Source organism: Chelonoidis abingdonii, chromosome 2, assembly GCF_003597395.2.
Source record: "Chelonoidis abingdonii isolate Lonesome George chromosome 2, CheloAbing_2.0, whole genome shotgun sequence".
Classification (NCBI taxonomy): Eukaryota; Metazoa; Chordata; order Testudines; family Testudinidae; genus Chelonoidis; species Chelonoidis abingdonii.
Window position 1 is genome coordinate 43,760,765 of NC_133770.1, and position 19,839 is coordinate 43,780,603.

General features: G+C 42.1%; 1 protein-coding gene across 1 annotated transcript in view; it reads left to right on the forward strand.

The window, feature by feature from the left end:
* Window positions 1–19,839, forward strand: part of CUBN (cubilin) — a 223,416-nt gene that overhangs the window by 149,937 nt on the left and 53,640 nt on the right. Inside the window, 10 exon segments of the mRNA XM_075062312.1 lie at window positions 1,704–1,878; window positions 3,887–4,065; window positions 6,556–6,765; window positions 7,075–7,215; window positions 8,079–8,260; window positions 9,549–9,720; window positions 10,756–10,962; window positions 13,724–13,873; window positions 14,664–14,785; window positions 17,173–17,398. Coding sequence (XP_074918413.1) covers window positions 1,704–1,878; window positions 3,887–4,065; window positions 6,556–6,765; window positions 7,075–7,215; window positions 8,079–8,260; window positions 9,549–9,720; window positions 10,756–10,962; window positions 13,724–13,873; window positions 14,664–14,785; window positions 17,173–17,398 — 1,764 coding nt within the window.

Genomic DNA, 19,839 nt, shown 5'->3' on the forward strand with positions numbered 1-19,839 from the left:
AATCAGAGGCCTGGCATCTTCAGCTGTTCCCAAAGTATTTCAGGCAAACACATGTCTTAGGACATTTGGAGCTCTTATTTAAATGATGTTGATTAAACAGAACTAAGGTAACCTACTAGCGTCCTCACTCACTCTCAAGTTTGTAACTCCTCTTTTTCTTTCTACTCCTTCAATTGGAAATTCCATGCATAGTAGGAGCTAAGCATATACATATATATTTCTAGCACTTCACTTTAGAGACCTGGATTGAATGACTGTATTCATTAGCATTCCTAAACTGTATTTTAATCATGAAGTTGTTAGCTGCTTGTAGCAAAGGGATTATTCACTGGCACGGTGCCTCCTACTGGTCATCTGGGAATTAGCTCTTTTCCAGCATACAGCGCACCCTCTGCAGGCTGGTGTCTTACCTGCCACCAGTCCTGTGTCCCTCCCAGACCCCAGTGCCCTTTACCTCAGGGTTCTGTCCCAGCAGTACCCCCACTCCCTGAGACTCTCCTCCCAGGGGAACCCCCACCCTCTCCACACACCTTGCCTCAGTGGCTACTGCCAATCATCATCTAGGCCCCTCTTACTGGGGCAAACTGCAGTCTGTAAGGGCAACTCATCATTGGCCAGGGGTTTGGACCAGCTGCCCCTGCCTAACCCTGGGCTGCAGCCTCTGCAACCCCAGTGCCTCTTTTGGCCTTTTATAAAGGCCCACAGCCTAGGGATTTGCAAGCCTGGAGCTCCCCAGCTCCTCTGGCCCTTCCCCAGCCCTGCTCTGTTCTGTTCTCTGTACCCTGAGCTCTCAGGCAGCCAGGTCCTTCCCTCTCTACCACTAGAAAGAGATTGCTCCAGCTTCTGGCCCACAGCCCTCTTATCAGGGCCAGCTGGGCCCTAACTGAGCTGGCCACAGCTGTGGCTGCTACTCCAACCAGCCTAGCTTGGCCGTTCTCCACTTGGCAGCCGCCCCACTACACTGCTAAATAAAAGTATCTTAGTAGGGCAAAGAAACTGAACAAATTCTTGAGTTTACTTTGAATGTCTTTTCTCACTGGATTTCATATTGTCTTGAGTTTTACATTTCAATTGTTTTGGAAAGTGAAAGTGAGGGTGCTTCACAAAAAGCATCGAATGATCCAATCCTTAACTTCAGTTTTCCAGATGTTAGGAATTCTTCAGGAATAAAGCATATAAGGTTTTCCTTTTCACGCTTATCTGAGTCTAGGATCACTATGGGAGCAGAGTGTCAGTCAGTGCAGTCATCAGGGGACTGTTGTATTAATTTTCATGGAATAAATGGGCTGTTGGTTAACAAGCAGGCCAGAAAATCTAGGTTTAACTGTGCTATAGTATCATTCAACAGCAAAAATGAGAGTATATTTGTTTGTGATGAATATAATCCATTGAAAAGAACCTGTGACTAAGTATATGGATGACTTACTTATTTTGTATACAGTGTTGTTATAGCCATGTTGGTCTCAGGATATTAGAGAGACAGGGTGGGTGAGGTGATACCTTTTATCGAACCAACTTTTGTTGGTGAGAGAGACACAAATTTTTGAGCTAGCCAGAGCTCTTCTTCTTCAGCGCAGACCTGAAGAAGAGCTCTGTGCAGCTCGAAAGCTTGTCTCTCTCACCAGCAGAAGTTGATCCTTGTTTGTTTTTGAACATCTCACACATTTTCTTTAACCTGTTGTTCTTAAACTTCTCTTTCCTAGCCTGTGGAGGGACTATCTATATCAGTGATTCCAGTCCCAGTGGATATGCATCTTCCCCCAACTATCCTAACAACTATCCACAGCATGCTGACTGTGTCTGGACCATAACAGCTCCGAATGGAGGGGCAGTGGAGCTGCAGTTTGAAGACCAGTTTTACATTGAACCTTCACCCAAGTATATAGCTACATTTATTTTGCATACGTTTTCTGAGGCACTCCATTTTCATTTTTCTTTCTCTATTTCTATATCAGTATATTCCCTAATTCCCCAATAGAATTTACTCCAAAATTTACAATTAGGATGTTTTGAAGACTTTTGAGAGAGGTGCCTGCACCTTGACATTGCCAGTGCACATCCTGGCCTTTTTAATATTTGACAGAAATTAAAAATAAGATATACAGCAAAACAATAACAGGGATGGAGGAAGCTCAAATGGCAGGAGGATCACTTCTGTAAATTCTGTGCCCTGTGCTCCCTTCCTACTCAGATTGGTGGCCAGTGAGCACAGAATGATTGGCCATGGCCATAAAGTGCCCACAGCACATTTGGGGGGTTGTACCACTATATCAGCTCATTTGGTCTGTGCTCTCTGCATGCCATGCAGGCAGAAGACATATAGGGCCAGATCCTCATTTGCTAATCAGTTGAAGTCCATTGACTTCAGTGGAGTTACACTAGTTGACACCATAACTGTTCCAGGCAACTTAACTTGTATTTTCCCTCGAGCAAGGTTCATTCTCAGACTTCCGACTCCCCAGCCATCACCTCTCTTGGGCGGAGACACATGTCTCCCTCCCTCCTCAGTGGGGTATTTCCAGGCTGCAAAATTCTGTGTCTACACCATGAATTCCCCACCAAGACAGACTGCCTTAGCAAGCTTGCTTTACTTTCCTTCCTCAGAAGCTATAAACAGCATAATTGTCTTCAGTTGTCATACAGCTCTTTCTAAGCAAGCAAATTTATTCTTAAGGTAAAAGCATCACAAAGAAAAACAATAAAAGAACTTACACTGATGCTAATTAGCTCATCAGAGATCAACCCTGACTCCAACAAGGGCTCTGGTAGGCGAGCAGTCCTTCAAACCCCATCAAGGGGTTTTCCTGTGGTTACAGGTTCAGAGCCACTTAGGCTCAGAACCAGCACACCATGAATATGTGATCATCTCCTTTATACAGTCTGGGTTTTGATCCTTAGAGAAAGTGAATAGGCACTGAGACAGTGGGTTTCTCCTCAGGTAATAGCTTCAAAAGCTTGGGTCCAGAGATGGGGAATTTACATTCCCTTCCCCTAGGTATTTCCTAGGAAACCCACTTAACTTTAAAAGTTCATCTCATTTCAAATAGTACTTTGAAGCTCATTGCACTTCCCAGACAGGGTTTCTATCAGTTGGGTCTCCTCCCTAGAGATGTGACATACAATCCCACAAAAAATGCATTTTAATACAATGAACTCCTAAAATACTTAAACTGAATTCAGTCAGGTTTAACTTAATTCAGTAGGGTTTGTCCAGGATATTGCAGGAATCTGCCTTATCTGTCACATACACCAGCAAAGAATCCACCCCACAATAGTGCCAGGTTCAGAAAAGCTGGTGCAGGTATGTGACTCCACAAATGCCTCCACCTGCCTATGCCCCAGGATAGCTGTGTGAGGCTGGTAGGTGATTATACAGAACCCCATAAGTGAAGCTGTCTTGTATTTTGAAGAAGTAGTTGGCTCTTACATGCCACATAATGGAGTGCACACTTATTTAATTTGATGAACCCCTATAGATAGCTTTGATCAGTCCCACTGCTGTTATTTATTTCAGTAGTCACTGAAGATGTTGAATAGGGAATCTGTTTTTAAATAATCATTTGAAGGTTAAATATTTCAAAAAAATGCTGCACATTAAACAGTGACATTATTTAAAGCCTTTTTATTACTGTTAATAGTCATGTCACAGGATTCACATCAGCAACTATCAGAGCTTGGTGAAGTATTGTGACCTATTTTGTATTTCTGGCACTATGATGGGGCTTGAATCAATTATTGTCTGTGAATTTGTCTGGCTCTATCGCTGTGCCTTTTTCCTAGTCACACCACATCTAAAATTTCATTGCTCGAAGGTTTCAGGTACTTGCTGAAATGTCATAAATGGATTGTTGCTGCAAATTAAATAGAAAAGTTCCTCTTATTTTAGTTGTGCCTTCAGTTACCTTGAATTACGTGATGGAGCTGACTCCAGTGCACCAGTGCTTGCCAAGCTGTGTGGAAGTTCTCTGCCAGGCATTCAAAGGTCTTCAGGAGTTGTCATGTATATGAGGTTTAGGTCTGACAACAGTGCCACACATATTGGATTCAATGCCAAGTACTCAAGAGGTAATGCTAGCAGTTATTCCACTTATTGCATTGTCACTGATCTGTGGCTATAAAAGGAACAGAAAAGATTTAGGACCCAAGTCCTGTAGTTTTAATTCAGTAAGGATTGGGCCCTAAATTATTCAAAATAGATTGGTTGACAGAAGCTTTTGTCTCTTTCCATTATTCTATACCATAGATTCATGTAATCAGAATCATCACATCAATTAATGCTAATATATTATTTCCCTAATGATAGGTAGGAATCATAGCAAAATGTGAAAGTCCTTGTAGAATTGCTGCAGTGGAAACAGGGATTGGGCAGTGTGATAAGCCTAATAGTCAAACTGCAGCAATCTAAGGGACAACACCAAAAGGGCCAGAAGGAGTAAGTGGCTGTAGTACCCGTGGCCCAGAGGCCCGTGATATAAACAGTGATGTATGACAAATTACATACCAGGTGCACCGTGGTCTGAAAATGGCTGCAAATGAGGTTAGATGTGTAAAGTCAGGTAATCTGATTTGGTATTCAGCGTTCAAATAGAGTGTAATTTGTATGACAAGGGGGTTGAAGAGGTACGTATTGCAAGAAGAGCACCTAACAGCAGGTAGTTGTGAGGTAAAGGAGGGGTGCCCTGATGCCAGTGTCATAACTGATTACATTAACAGTACTGGGAGGCAAACAAAGACAGAGCAAAAGCAACAGAGCGCTGATAATGTCAGCATGGGGTTGAATAATGAAATGAGGATGGGATGGGATGGGATGGAGAGTCAATATTTGCCAGCCAGAAAATGAAATAATTCATTTAGAAACCTTTTTTTTTTTTTTTTTGATTTTCAAGCTGCTGAGGCAGGGTTAGTAACACGCAACAAAGACTTAACAGTAAAATAAATCCCTTGGGTCAGATCCAATGGCAATGTAAAATGATGTCAGTGTTCAATGAAGCCACTAACCTTCAGAGAAAAATGTTTGGTTATTATATTGGTCTCATCTGGGAGCATTCAAAACCAGGACTTGGGGGGGGGCTGTTTCTTCTTCATATTTCTTGGTAGCAAAGAACTGGAATTTATTGTTTTAAGCAAAATTTTATTGATTATGTTTTGATCTCAAATATAAAAAACAAATATATATATATATATATATATATATATATATATATATATATATATAGGGGAGTGGAGACTGGGCCCACTGTATGAAAATATTGACAGCACATATTAAGAGAGAATTTGTATCTGGTCAAAAAGAATCCCAGTGGAATATATTGGTTTTTCCAGTGCATCCCGTATGTCTGCTAATTAGATAACAGACTTTTCAAGGCAGTTGCTGTATTTCTCTTTATGTCCTGTGCAAAGGTAATAATGGTGATGGGGGGGAGGGATAGCTCAGTGGTTTGAGCATTGACTTGCTAAACCCAGGGTTATGAGTTCAATTCTTAAGGGGGTCATTTAGGGATGTGGGGCAAAAATCTGTTTGGGGACTGGTCTTGCTTTGAGCAGGGGGTTGGACTAGATGACCTCCTGAGGTCCTTTCCAACCCTGAGATTCTATGATTCTGTTGATGGCTCTTAATCATGTTGGAATAAGTCATTTGTTAAGAGCCATCAATATTATCACCATTGCACAGGACATAAAGAGAAATATAGCAACTGCATCTAAAAGTCTGTTGTTTAATTGGCAGACATACAGGATGCACCGGAAAAATCAATATATTCCACAGGGAGTAATTTATTTGTTCTTTACATTATTGTTATGAACTCACATTTTGTGGTTATCACAGAAGAAGTGAAATTTCAAGAGATGCGTGAAAAGAGGGTGGTGGCTTTGTGAAATGGGAAGCCAGGCCATGCATAGCAGCAGCACAGGGAAAGGCTTGGAAATGAGAATCAAAAGCAGTAGGAAGCAAACACCAAGGATGTGATTCTGCTTTTACGCTGCCATGCAGAAGACAAAACCAACAAATAGACTATGAATATTTCTACCTAGTTAAATCTAGAGAGGAATCTGACCCATGGCTCCAAATGCAAACCATCACCCAAACCTTAAAAATCTGGATCCAAATTTAGCAAATGCCATTTAGGTTTATAATGGTCCAACACAAATCCATGATCAAAACACTGCCAGACTTGGAGATGTTTGAAATCTGGATCCAAAGGACCTGATTCTCATTTACACTGCCAGAGTGGAAAGAGACTTCAATGTAAATGAGAATCAAGCCCCAAGTGTGTAACTTGAGTTTGTCTGGCTGAGATTAGATCAGTGAGAGGTAAGACAAAGAGAAAACAAACAACATCCACAGTAGGTGTAAGTATTTGTGGAAGGAAAACAAACCAGGACTGGTGGAATTAAAAAGAGAGATTAAGAGACTTAGAATCTGGAGGACAGTCCCCAGTATGGTTGTGCCGAACTACTTGGCAATGTGCTGTTAAAGTCTTGTGGGAGAGGCAGCTCAATTCCATGGGGTGCAGTTCTGGGGTGAGAGGATCACTAGAAATGTGGTTCTCTTTGCAGCTATATGTGGTGGAACGGTGACAGGACAAAATGGTGTCATCGAAAGCGTAGGATTTCCGGAGCTGCACTATCAAGACAATTTGTTGTGCGAATGGTTTCTCCAGGGACCTACTGGTCATTATCTCACCATTAGCCTAGAAGGACTAGATGTTCAGGACTCCCCCGAGTGTGCAAATGACTTTGTGGAGATCCGCGAGTACAATGCTTCAGGTCAGTAGACGGTTTCAGTGATTCTCCTCCCTGCTCTCTTCCCAGCAGCAAGTCTCAAAGGAGACTACTAAAAACACTTGCTGCTGAAAGAACTACACGCAGTACAGGTGCCTTCCTTATTGCCAGCGTTGTTACATTAGTTATTGAAGTAAAGCAAAGGAAACAAAAACCCTTCCAATTGTTTCCCAAGATTGCTTTATTTCATTAAACCTACCTAATGGTTTAAACTCAGTGGTGCTACTTGAATAGAAATATGAATTAAACTCATCCTAATAATAAAACTCATCTGTCTGTCTCTGACTTGCCTAGGGAATTTATTGGGCCGATACTGTGGTACTACTATCCCTGATGCAATGGATACTTCTGACAGTTTTGCTTATGTCAAGTTCTTCACTGATGGATCTATCAACGCCCCAGGATTTAGACTGCGCTTTGATGCTAGTATTGAAGGTTAGATTTTTAAAGTGGCAATTTAGCATAAGCAAGGCAGCATACACAGCTAACCACATTTTCCATCTTCATCAGAGTGCAATTGTTTTGTTTTGTTTTCAAATCATTTGTTCTTACAGCAGTGTATATTTGTCCTTTAAATCTGACCTATGTATGGTTGTAGCTCTCTGATCTTTGGCTACCGTGCCCGGGTGAAAATTAGAGCAACAGACGGCCTGTGCTATCTTCCACCAGCACAGGAGGGAAAGCAAATTTCCCAGCCAAGTCCTTTGTAAGGCTCTTTCCTCAGGGCCCAATTTATTTTTTATAAAAAAGGATGTAAACACCACAAAATAAAATAACTCAATTGCTGCTCACAATCCCCAGAGGCTTTTCTCTGCCTAAAGCAGTCAGCAGACAGGAGAACACACCCTTCCCTTGTGTGACCTGCCTGGACCCAGCTTCCTGTTCTGCACGCACCCGGCCTGGCCATGTGATCCTTTTCCAGACTGCTGCTTTAGCCTGTCACAGTGAGCTACTCAGATCTCTTGATGGTGGTTCAGGAAGACAGTCATCTGGCATGAGCATTTAAGGAAAGCACATGTTAATTCTTGATTCACATTAGTTACTGTGGTCAATTATCATTCATATTTTAACACATATTTAATGGCTCATTTGAGTGGATCTACCAGAAATATTAAACTTCTCTAACCAGTGTGACCAACACATGGAAGGATATAGCATAGCAAATCAAAATTTCAAGCCGTCAAGAGCTTTTTTTCTTATATCAGTTCCACAGGTTTGCTTTAATCCTTTACCTCCAGAAAATATTTAGTATCCATTGAATTTCTGTGAGAGCTTTCCTAACATTTGTTCTGTTCCAGAGTGTGGTGGATATCTTAATGCACCTGTTGGGACATTTACTTCCCCCAACTATCCCAACACGTACCCACACAGTCGAGTGTGTGAATGGAGGATCACAGTCCCAGAAGGACGACGCATCACACTAACTGTTAATGATATGAAGACTGAAGCCTACCAGAGGTGCAGCTTAGATTATGTGGCTGTAAGTGTGAATGAATACAAGGAAAGCACATTCATGTGCCTTAATTTACTTATACAGTATTACCAGAGTGGTCCTGTTGAAATGGCGTGTATATTTGTATATCTGTTTCTAAGACAAATTATAACCCCGCTGAAAGAATGGGAGTGGCAACAGAGGAAGAAAGAAAGTAATTCTCTAAGGTACAGATTCAGAAAGGTACTTAAGGTCATGTGTAACTTTAAGTATGTGACTAGTCCCACTGAAGCCAATGGAACTACTCATGTGTGCAGTTACTTGTGTACTTAAGTATTTGCAGGATCAGAGCCTTATATACTAAATTAAACAAAATGTGATGAGACTCTGAGTAAATTCAGAAAGCACATTAAAGTATTGAAGTCTGAAACAGAGCCCAATTATCATTATTTTTACAGCACCCACAAATACACTTGTTCTTTACAATACAGACAGCCATAATTCCTGCAGAAAAGTTCCCTACGGCTGGTGAAGCATCTACTGTCCTGCGTGCTCAGTAGGGACAGAGCCAAGACTCTGTCCACCTGCTCACTGCCCACCTGTGTGATGAGGCCAGTTGCTACTGGCCTCCATCCATCACGTGGCTATCCTCCATGCCCTTACTCCCCTGCTTTAGACAAGTCACACTCATTGTCCCTTTATCAGCTAATGAAGTAATGAACTCCGAAAGGAACAGCCTTCTTGCAACCGTGTGTGTCAATAACTCTCCACCTCATTTTAAGTCTCAACTGAAAACATATTTTCTTCCTCTCCTGTACCTCTGAAATTACAGGAGAAAGAGATTAACTCTGCAGTTGTATTATTTCACTCCCAGTGTCTTGGGATGCACTCTGCATGGAAGAAGCCATACCAAAAAAACAGCTGTACCATCAAAAACTAAATGTTAGAGCTGATCAAAAGTTTTCCATAAAATTTGTTTAAGTAGCTTTTTGACAAAATTGATATTTTTTGCAAAAAATTCCCTTTTCATTGAAAATTTCCAGTTTTGTTTAAAAAAAAATCTTTGTTTTTTGGTTTTTTTTTTGACAAAGTATCAAAAATATTCACAGAAATTTTTAGGAGAAAACAAAAAATTCCATCAGCCTCATATTCACATTTTCATTCAGGACCTGACCCACTAGAGTCAATGCGAGTTTGTTTAATAGACTTCACTAGGTTTGGGAACAGCCCTTTATGGAGGGATTTCAGTGAGTCTTGTGCAAAACATGTGAAACACATTTAAACTCTGAAGAAAATGTTTGGTTTAAGCTTCTAAGAATGCATTTTTAACCAACAGGTTTACAATGGCCTCAGGCAGAATTCTCCCAGACTAGCCAAACTGTGTGGTGATGTAAATCCAGGCACTCAAGTGAAATCCTCAGGAAACACAATGAAAGTCATTTTGGTCACTGATATCTCTGTTTCAGCGATAGGCTTCAGTGTTTCCTATTCTTCTAGTGAAGATGCAGGTAATGCAGATTTTTAAATTAGCCTCATATGAAGTATCTTTGGAAGCCATTTTGTAGCTTTGCAAAGCATTGCAAAAATGACACCTGTGACAAATACATGTCCTTTTTCTGTGTCCCATATCTTGAAAATGGCTGGGCTGAAAAACCTCAAATTTGGTCAATTTTGGCAATCACCCATTTTACATAAGTAGAAAATTTAGATTTTTGGGGTTGTGGGTGTGTGCTCACACATGTAAATCAAGCCTAAAAGGGAAAGGACAGCGTTCACTCCGGAGCACGCAGTGTTTTGCAATGAGAACTGCATACACATCTCTTACTTCTGAGAATGGGCTAGATTGTGATTTTTGCGAGAGTGCAGCTGCTCCTCCCCAGGAGGCTTTGTGACACAGAGTCAGAATGCCTTCTGTGCTCCCCTGTTGCTCAGGAGGCCTTGTAATTTAGCGCAATTCTTGCAAGCCAGTTTCATTGGCTAATGTATGGAGGTGAGGATGGAGTTGACGTTCCACCCACTATTGTACACGAGAGATGGGGCAGCTGGCAGAGCATTGCCTGTTAGGGCTCAGGCTTTTGGAACATGATTTCCCCCCTGCATCCAAAACAGGATGAATGAGCTGATCTTCAGAGCATGCTGTGAGGCCCATCTTCTCCTCCTTGCCCATAAGGAGTTGGGCGATAGGTAAGGCTGGGTAGCGGTGGAGTGGAGCTGTGGTAGGGATGTTGTCAGGAGGTTAATTAATTCTTGTTATATGTATTTTGTTGCTGGGATATTTGTTTTGCTCTTGGGCTAACTTTTGGGTCTGTTTCTTTACATGTGTGTTTTTAAATGGTTGTCAAAAGCACCCAGGAGGTTGGACAGGCACTCTCTTGTTGCAGAGTTGTAGCATCTACATAAAGAAGGAAATGAATCTGGACCTAATTCTGTTCTCAGTAACACTACTGTTGATATCAATGTGCAGGAGTAAATGAAAGTATGATTTGTCTCGGTGCACCAAAATTATAATTATTTTCAAATAAAGCAGTGTCTTGATTCTGCAGTTTGTGGTGGGACCCGCGTGGAAGCTAGAGGAGGGAATTTCACTTCACCGGGTTATGACAGTATCAGAAATTACACAAACAACTTGAACTGTGAGTGGACCATCAAGAATCCATACCACTACAATTCATCCACTTACATCTCCTTTGAGGATTTCCACTTGGAACACCACCAAGACTGTCAGTTTGACTACCTAGAGTTACGAATAGGTACGTAAGGTCAATTGGAACAGAAAAGTGAATTAAGCATATTAATACATCAGTTGCTTTAGTGGCAATTGTGTCATGTTAAGTGCACTGTATGGCAATTCTCCAAAATTTAAAAGGTGTGTAATATGGCACTCTATGATAAAATATAGTCTGACGAACATAAGGGCAGAGGTGTTTACTGGATTAATGCACTGCACCTATGTATATTTGAAAATATTTTAGAACTAGAACATAAGCCTTCCTTTGGAAACAGGGGACCCGATGCACCACTGCCTTACCTCAGTTATGCTCTTGTAACTCTACCAAAATCAGTGGAGTTAAACCAGTGTATAACTGGAGGAATGCAGCTTGATGTGCATTTCTTTAATATATTAACACGTTGTGTATTGGGAAGTTCCTCTCTTTGTGCATTCTCTGGTATCTTGCATTGTAAGGTACTGGGAAAGCACCATGCCTCTTTCTTTTAATATTAAAAATAGCTCAACTAATGTTGACTGTAGTATGCAAGCACCAGAGGATGTCTTCTGCCTTCACAGGTCATATCAGTGACCCCCAGAGAAAAAGACTCTGATTTACAAGAAAATTGTTTTTGAGAAGGGGGTATCTTTGAGGGTAGATATCTGTTAAATCTTAATTGTTTTAAATAATAGCACTTGGATGTGTAGGTGTAAACTTGTCTTCTCTCTCCTTAATCCTAAAAAAAAATTTCTGGTCCAAAATGTAGACTATAAAGCAGAAAGTAAAGAAAGAGAAATACTAAAGTAAATCTCTATTCTCCCACCTCTTCTCACTCCTCCTGCCGTCGGGCTCTGATTCCAAATTGCTTAAGTAGAGAAAGTCTACTTCCCCTGGAAAGAAAACGAAGCAAACATAGCCTTGTGTTATTCAATATTGTTCACTTTGGCCAGACTAATGGATTTTCAGTTTACACAAGGCTGGTCTCATGACAATGACAGTTTGTTGTAATTCAGCTGCATATGCTGACAGCATTTAGTGAGCAGTGAGATTCTAATGGTGCAGAAAGTCACCAAATTCTAGTGGATTTTCCTTGAACAGTGACACAAGACCAGGCGTGAATTTGGGAAAAGATCTTGTTCGGTAGCAGAGAGACACTGTCTCAAGAGGAGAGTGTGGGATTATTTTCCTGGAATTGTCTATAGTACATTTTTATAGGGGGTTTTTTGTTTGTTTTTTAAGGTAGAAAATTAAGCGTCTGTTACTTGATACTCACAGGAAAATGTATTTACTCCAAATAAGCCAAACAAATATTTCATTTCAGGCTTCCTGGGTGAAGTTTAATATTGTTTTAAATGATCAGCTATATGAGAATATTTCACTAGTCTAATTTCACATCCATTTTTTTGAATGAGCATTCTTTGTTTTTCTGTAGCAAATCTTGGACTTTTATTATTCAAGCTACACCTTTTTTTCAGTTTGAGTCAAGTTCAGTCAAATAGATGGCTAGTGTCCCATTCTGTGTCAAGAAAGCTATGAAGATATATATAAAATTGTATAATACTGAAAAAGACAGGTTGCATAGATTTTCTGTATAATTTACATTCAATGTCAGTTTATCATACATCACTTTTCATCCACAGATCTCAAGACACTTTACAAAGTTGGCTAAGTGTCATTATCCCTGTATTACATAGGGAGATTGAGTGACTTGGTCCATCACACCAGGTACCAATGGTAGGGCCTGGAATAGAACTTAGATGTTTCAACTCCTACTCCTGTCCTGTGCCATCAGTGCTGGACAATGCTGCCTCTCCTTTTGCAGTCCATGAGTTGCTTATGAATAAAGACATAAATCTGCAGGCCGATATTGTTAGAGAAGCAGATATAGGAAGATAGTGCTTGGACATTTTGACAAACACTATTATAAAGTGCCTCACTCTTGTCCCTCTCTCTCATTAAGAGCATTTATCTGTATAACACTAAAAATAAAATACAACTCAAACCAGTAAAGATGGAATAAAAGTTTGTAGGAACATATGCAGATGATTAAAAGTTACAAGAAATACATCTACCAATGTCATTCTTTGTTCTACAGAGAAGTCTTCAGCTAACAGAGCACATGTTGCATAATTTTGCACAGTGTTTTGAAGAAGAGTGCTGCAGATATCTTTGGGGGTACCATGTGCTGATCTCGGAGTGACTGTTTATGAATGAGGGACACCCACGCGTTTCTGAAACTAGACAGATCTTATCATCTAAACTGAAAATACCCATTGAATTTAACAGGCATTCCATTAAAAGAAGAATCAAGGGACATAACTATAAATAGGTTAGCTAGTCCACCCTTTCCCATCCTTCTAGCCATATGACTTTGCAATGCTATGGACCAGTCTGTGAGTGAGCATTCTCAGGTTCCATTGGTCAGACTAGACATAGGCCTCAAAAAGGCAGAGGAAAAGACTAAAATGACTAACACAGAGCAAGCCATAGAATCTGCTCATTCAATTCAATTCAAAAGGATAAATACTACAGCTTCTATAATTGTTCCCTGGCTCGAGTGGTCCAAATGCCACTATAAAACTCTAAAGCTCTGCAAAACTTTGAACACATAGAATAATAAGTCTTCCTTTAATGTGTACTATATCCTTGTGTGTGTTAAAATGCAGGAAAAAAACCTTTATGCTCTTTCTCTCCCTCTTCTCTCCCATTCGTTTTACATAAATTAATTTAACTTACCGCAGATATTTTAGGATTGATTGAGTTAGCTGTAAAATTGGCAAATTAGCATGTATTTTTTACTCAGGGGATGCTGATGGAGAGCTGATATCCAGACTCTGTGGCCAGGCACCACCTTCTGTACCACTAGTCATAGCAGCTCCTCAGATCTGGGTGCACTTTAGAAGTGATGAGCTTGTGGAAGATAGAGGATTCTATGCCAGTTACACATTTGAAGGTAAGTCCTATGAAAAGCTATTTTCTCTGTGTCAAGTCCAGTAAATGCTGCTAGTCATGCTGATCACATTGGAATGAGGTCTGCCCTGGAACAGGCCCACAGCAGAGTGCTCGTTGAGTTTCTATTCAAGCCGAACGCGTTATCAGCTGAGCTTTCACACACACTGTCCTTTGCCTTATCTCTGTTCCTTGAGCTGTGATTGAGTATTTTGCAGTGCTAGTGAGGGGCAGGACTACACTCAGAACACCATGGAGACTCTTGCAAATAGAGATTTAACTGATAACACCACAAAGTTGGAGATTCATCAAACAGACCAAACCTAGTGGGCATATTGTTGCTTATACCTTTGTATCCTTTTTGCAAATCCACTTAATGCCAAATTAGCGCAAGCTACACTTCTTTACCGCTTACACCCGTTTACTGACCAATGCATGCTACTCTTTGTGTCAATGCTGAATTTGACCATGGATATTCATCTGGATCCATCAGCAGCACTACATTAACAGTGTTGTTAAAGTGGAAGTTGTGGTTTTAAGTATCAATTTCCAAAGCTTTTATAGGGCTTTATTAAGTATCAAAATAAATGTGAAGTTTCATGTTCATTGAAGCTTCTTATGTACTACATTGCCAAAATGTTTTTAACGCTTGAATTTTCTAAACCAGGTTGATGATCATCCCCCATCTGAATTCAATTTAAATAGTTTTTCAGCTAGAAATGTTACTGATATTGTAGTTGTTTGTTCAGACCATGCAGTTTCTCAAATATCCAAACTGTATTTTTTTATTGCAGCTTGTGGTGGTATACAGACTGCTGAAAGTGGGGTCATCTCAAGTCCTAACTACCCAAATCCTTACAACAATTTAAATCACTGTTCTTGGTTGTTGGAGGCCCCACGAGGTTCAACTATTACTGTGAGTAACAGTAAACACATGCTATAGAAAAGAGTGAATGCACTTAATGTACTTCATGAGTCTGTAGGAAAAGAGATTTTTTTAATGGTTTAAAAGTCTGAAAACTGTGAAATATTAAAGAATGAAAATGTCACCATCAACAATATCCAAGGAAGGGGCAAAATATGCAATAGAGATAAAAACAACCTGCTTCTGTAGATCATAGCCTATTTTTTAAAAAGTTGAGGAAGTTAATCTTCTAATGGTTCTTGTCCTCAGATAGACATCACACGTCATTCACTCTTCCTCCCATAAAATAAATCATCTACTGTGTACACATAAGCAGCTAGAGTAGCTGCTTTAAACAGATGCACAGTGATAAGCCTCTGCCTTCAGGAGGACAAGTCTGAGGCTGAAAGTCCATGCTGCACCTCCAGGAGGCACGGAACAGCTCTGGGGGCCAGAGTGGTCCCTGACATAAACTACAACAGCCAGGTTCTGCCCTAATTTCCAGCAACTTCCCTCCCAAGGGCTACCAATAGGCTGCTTTGGAACAGCCGAGAATCCCTGTAGCACTCTACATTATGGCCCTCACTCTCATGCCCCGGCCCCGAGGCTTGCTGGGGGACCAGTGTAGGGTCCCTTAGACTGCAACCCTATGCTGTGCTTGCACTGTAGCATTCGCCTGACTCCTGGGGTAACAAGTCCAGCCAGTGACTTGTAGGGTTCAGTCAAGGGGCGGAGTCCCTCCCTGAGCCTTAAAGTGCTGCTCTGAAACAGCTTTGTGAAACAATGTTCTGCACTTATTGTCACTCAGTGATTCCCAGATCCAGCTTTCACAGTTTATGTGTAAAAAGACATGTCTTCTAACTGCAGGCTTAGCAGACTCACCCTGTGCTCTATCTGTCACTTACAGGTATTTATAGTGTTTTAGGGGATGTGAGGGCATCTGAGGTCAACAAATCTGTATTTAATCAATGCAGATTAAATTAGTACTATTCCGAATTAGCTGAAAATAAGGTTTCATTATAAGTGGAGCTGGTAGTGACCCTTGTCATGAAGGTTTCCCAGCACTATCCACTATAAACCACCATTTTCAGTTCTTACACTTTCCAAATGCTAATTGTTTGGACTGGAATTTTCCATGCTTGCTCTTTGCCTCAGGCTGAATTTTTGAGAAATTAGACCAGAGGGATAATTACGTAGCCTTTTGCTAAACTTTTCCATACAGATCCCAGGCAATAATACCGCATTGGAATAGGGCCAGGTACTCATTAGCAGGGGCGGCTCCAGGCCCCAGCACGCCAAGCATGTGCTTGGGGCGGCATGCCATGGGGGGCACTCTGCCGGTCGCCGGGAGAGCGACAGGCAGGCAGCCTTCGGCAACATGCCTGCGGAGGGTCCGCTGGTCCCACGGCTTCGGTGGAGGTCTACACCTACGGGAGGTCCTCAGTGGAGCCGCGGGACCAGCGGACCCTCCGCAGGCATGCCTGCAGGAGGTCCACTGGAGCCACAGGACAGGCGACCGGCAGAGCGCCCCCCGCGGCATGCCGCCATGCTTGGGGCAGCAAAATGTCTAGAGCTGCCTCTGCTCATTAGTGCAGATCAATAATGAACAGTGCTAATAAATCTGTGAGCCTGTGTGATCAGCAGTTTGAAATCTTTGAGTTGAAAATCCCACCTATGTGCATATTACCCCATGCACCCCACACTGGGGTCAGCAGTTCACTGCGCACATTCTTCCTGCCTGACACAGCCAGTTTTGTAGGTGTTTGCTGTCATTTGATAGTCTTGCAGCAGCTTCTGTCAGGTTTAAAAGAAAATAGAGTCATTTTCACTGATTGTTTATTATTGTGACCAAAAAGAAAAAGATGGGGAGCATGGACTTTTTTCCTAAATAGCTGGTTAATATTTTATCACAGCTGAAGCTAAATTAAGATTTCATTGTCTCAGTCCCCGATTCAGGAAAGCAATTCAGCATGTGCTGAAGTCCATCCCTTTTCAGGAAAACACTTAAGCATGTTTTAAGCACATTCTTAAGTCCCATTGACTTAAATTCTACATTTATCCTTTTTCTCCTCTCTCTTTAATTACGATCATTACGATTAAGATATAGAAACTCCAGCTCACTACCAACAACAAAGTACCGGAGTCAAGTTGTCAAACAGTTTAGCATGTTATCAGTCTGTCAAATCATTGTGCTGGAACTGTTAGAGAACCTGGATAGATCTGTTTTGATGCATCCTGCAAGTACAGCTGGCTTCAGGTCCTGAATGTTTGTTTATTTTCTGTTCATTCCCTCTGAAGCATCTGGCACCAGCCACTGTCAGAAGACAGGATACTGGGCTAGATGGATCATTGGTCTGTCCCAGTATGGCCATTCTTATGTCATTCTTGTGTGTCTATAGCTTACTTTTACAGCCTTTGATGTTGAAATGCACTCAAAATGTCGCTGGGACTCAGTCACTATTCTGAATGGTGGTTCTCCTGGTTCTCCTATAATTGGACAGTATTGTGGAACTACATCTCCTGGGACCATTCAGTCGGGTTCCAACAAGCTAGTGGTGATCTTTAACTCAGACCATTCAGTGCGAAGAGGCGGGTTTTATGCAACATGGACCGCAGAATCTTTAGGTAAGAGGAAAATAATCACTGTCTCATGTATACACATAATAATACTTAGCGCTTGCATAGCACTCTTCATCCATAAATACAAAGCATTTACTATCTCAACATCTTTAAATAAAATTGTGCTAGAGAACACAACAAATAGTATATAAAATGTTGCCACTTAACTGAGATGAGTCTGCACTGAAATGGCTAAGTGTTAAAACATTAACTCTGACCCAGGGCCACCCAGAGGATTCAGGGGGCCTGCGGTCTTCGGCGGTTCAGGGCTCCCGCTTAGGCGGTAATCCGGCAGCAGGGGAGGTCCTTCTGCTCTGGGACCCCCCGCCGAAGTGCCCCGAAGACCTGAGACGGGGGCCCTCTGCCTCCGAATTACCGCCAAAGCGGGACCCACTGCTGAAGAGCTGGGTCTTCGGCGGTAAGTCTGCGGCGGGGGGTTCTTCCGCCCCGGAGTGGAAAGACCCCCCGCTGCCGAAGACCCAGAGCGGAAGAAGCTCCGGGGGCCCAGTCCCTGAGAGAGTTTTCCAGGGCTTCCGGAGCGAGTGAAGGACCCTGCTTCAGGGCCCCCAAAAAACTATCATGGGGGCCTGTGCGGGGCCCTGGGCCTGGGGCAAATTGCCCCACTTGCCCCCCCCCCCCGGGTGGCCCTGCTCTGACCTTACAAACTGATATCAAATTTGGATTCATAACCTACTTTCTGATGGCAATCACTGATGGCTGATATCCTGTATGAAAGGGGATCTTATTCATTTTACTCACTGTAGTAGCATCTAATGTCAGAGATTGCAAGACATTTCCTTTCTGTGACAATATTCATTTCACAATATTTTGGTTTATATATTAAGCACTAAAGTTACAGTCATGGAACGAGAATAAAATCAGGATCAAACTAGAGATACGGGGTACAATTTTTAAAAGCTCCTAACTGACATACGAGCGTAAATCTCACTGACTTTCAATGAGAATTAGGGCTTGTCTGCATGAACATTAAAGTCGCAACAAGTTTGGGTGTGAATGTACCCTGCACTAGCCTGCCACTAGCGCGGTCTGTGAGGACACAGTTGATGCACACTAACAGTTTGTTAGTGCACTTCTGTATACTCAAGGAGACAAAAGTAGAATGTTATAAAGTTTTAGATTGCTCTCTTCTCTTTACTACAGAGTTTCTGAAATTATTTTGAACCCATATCTTTAATAAATTATTACTGGAAGCAAAAATATGTTTCAAATATGTTTCAACCACATATCAGAATGTGAGCTTCCCTAGAACCATGACTATTCTTCTTTATAAATAAATCACTTAGCATTTATTTTTAAACATGCTGGGCAAAATTCTGTGCTGATTTAATTCCTCCTGCAATCCCACTAAAGTCAGTGGGGCTGCAAGGGAAATCAGAATTTTGCCGCAGGTGAACAGGTGCGGTTTGAGTAGGATTCACATGTACAGCTGTGCTGTTTAAGTTTTGTAAAGTAAAACACTGAGGGATCTGGTAATGGGATGAGGTTTCACCTCTAGGACTGGTTTGAATGGCTGTGAAAGGATGATGGACTGGAGGAGGCTTGCAGAGGCCTTGTTACAGTACGGATTAGATCTTCTTCGAGTGCTTGCTCATATCGATTCCAATTAGGTGTGCATTCGTTGCGTGAACGATCATTAGAAGATTTTTACCCTAGCAACACTCAGTGGGTCGGCTGAGGTGCCCCCTGGAGTGGCCCCTTTACGGTGCCAGATATATACCCCAGTCGACCCAGCACCCCTTCAGTTCCTTCTTACCACCCATGACGGTCATTGGAACTGAGGAGCGCGGCTTAGCTGATCTCCACTTCCCTAGCTTCTAACTCGTTTATAGTTGTAGATAGCTTTTATAAAGTAGCTGTTGTTAGTTGTACAGACTATCCAGGACCTGCCCTTTCACGCCCATGGTCTGTTTTCTGACAAGACTGACACCAGACTCCAGAGTGTGAAGGATAACTGGGCCATCATGCATTCACTGGGCATGCATACCCTGGTGACGCAACGTAGGCCCTTCCGACCCCAACCATAGCGCACCTACTGTAATCCCCAGCCAAGACAAGACTTCCCTAGAAGACATGGCCAGGGTGATAGGAAAAGACATTCTGGTCCTCAGACGGGCCAGAACCAGGGCCCCCCAAACTTTCGGCAGGGTCCAAGCAAAACTTTGGAAGGTGCACCAAGGGTGGAGTGCCAGGCTCCTTCCAGGACCCTTTCCCACTTTTCACCAACCACCTCTCCTATTTCCTCCCTGTGTGGTCCCGCATAACGTCAGACCAATGGGTCCTACATATGGTGGAAAGTGGATACCGCCTTCAATTTGTTTTGTCCCCTACTCCCACCCTCCCTCCTCATCCCTCTTCAGGGACCCTTCTCATGAGCAACTCCTTCTACAGGAAGTGCAAACGCTCCTAACTATTGGAACTATAGAGGA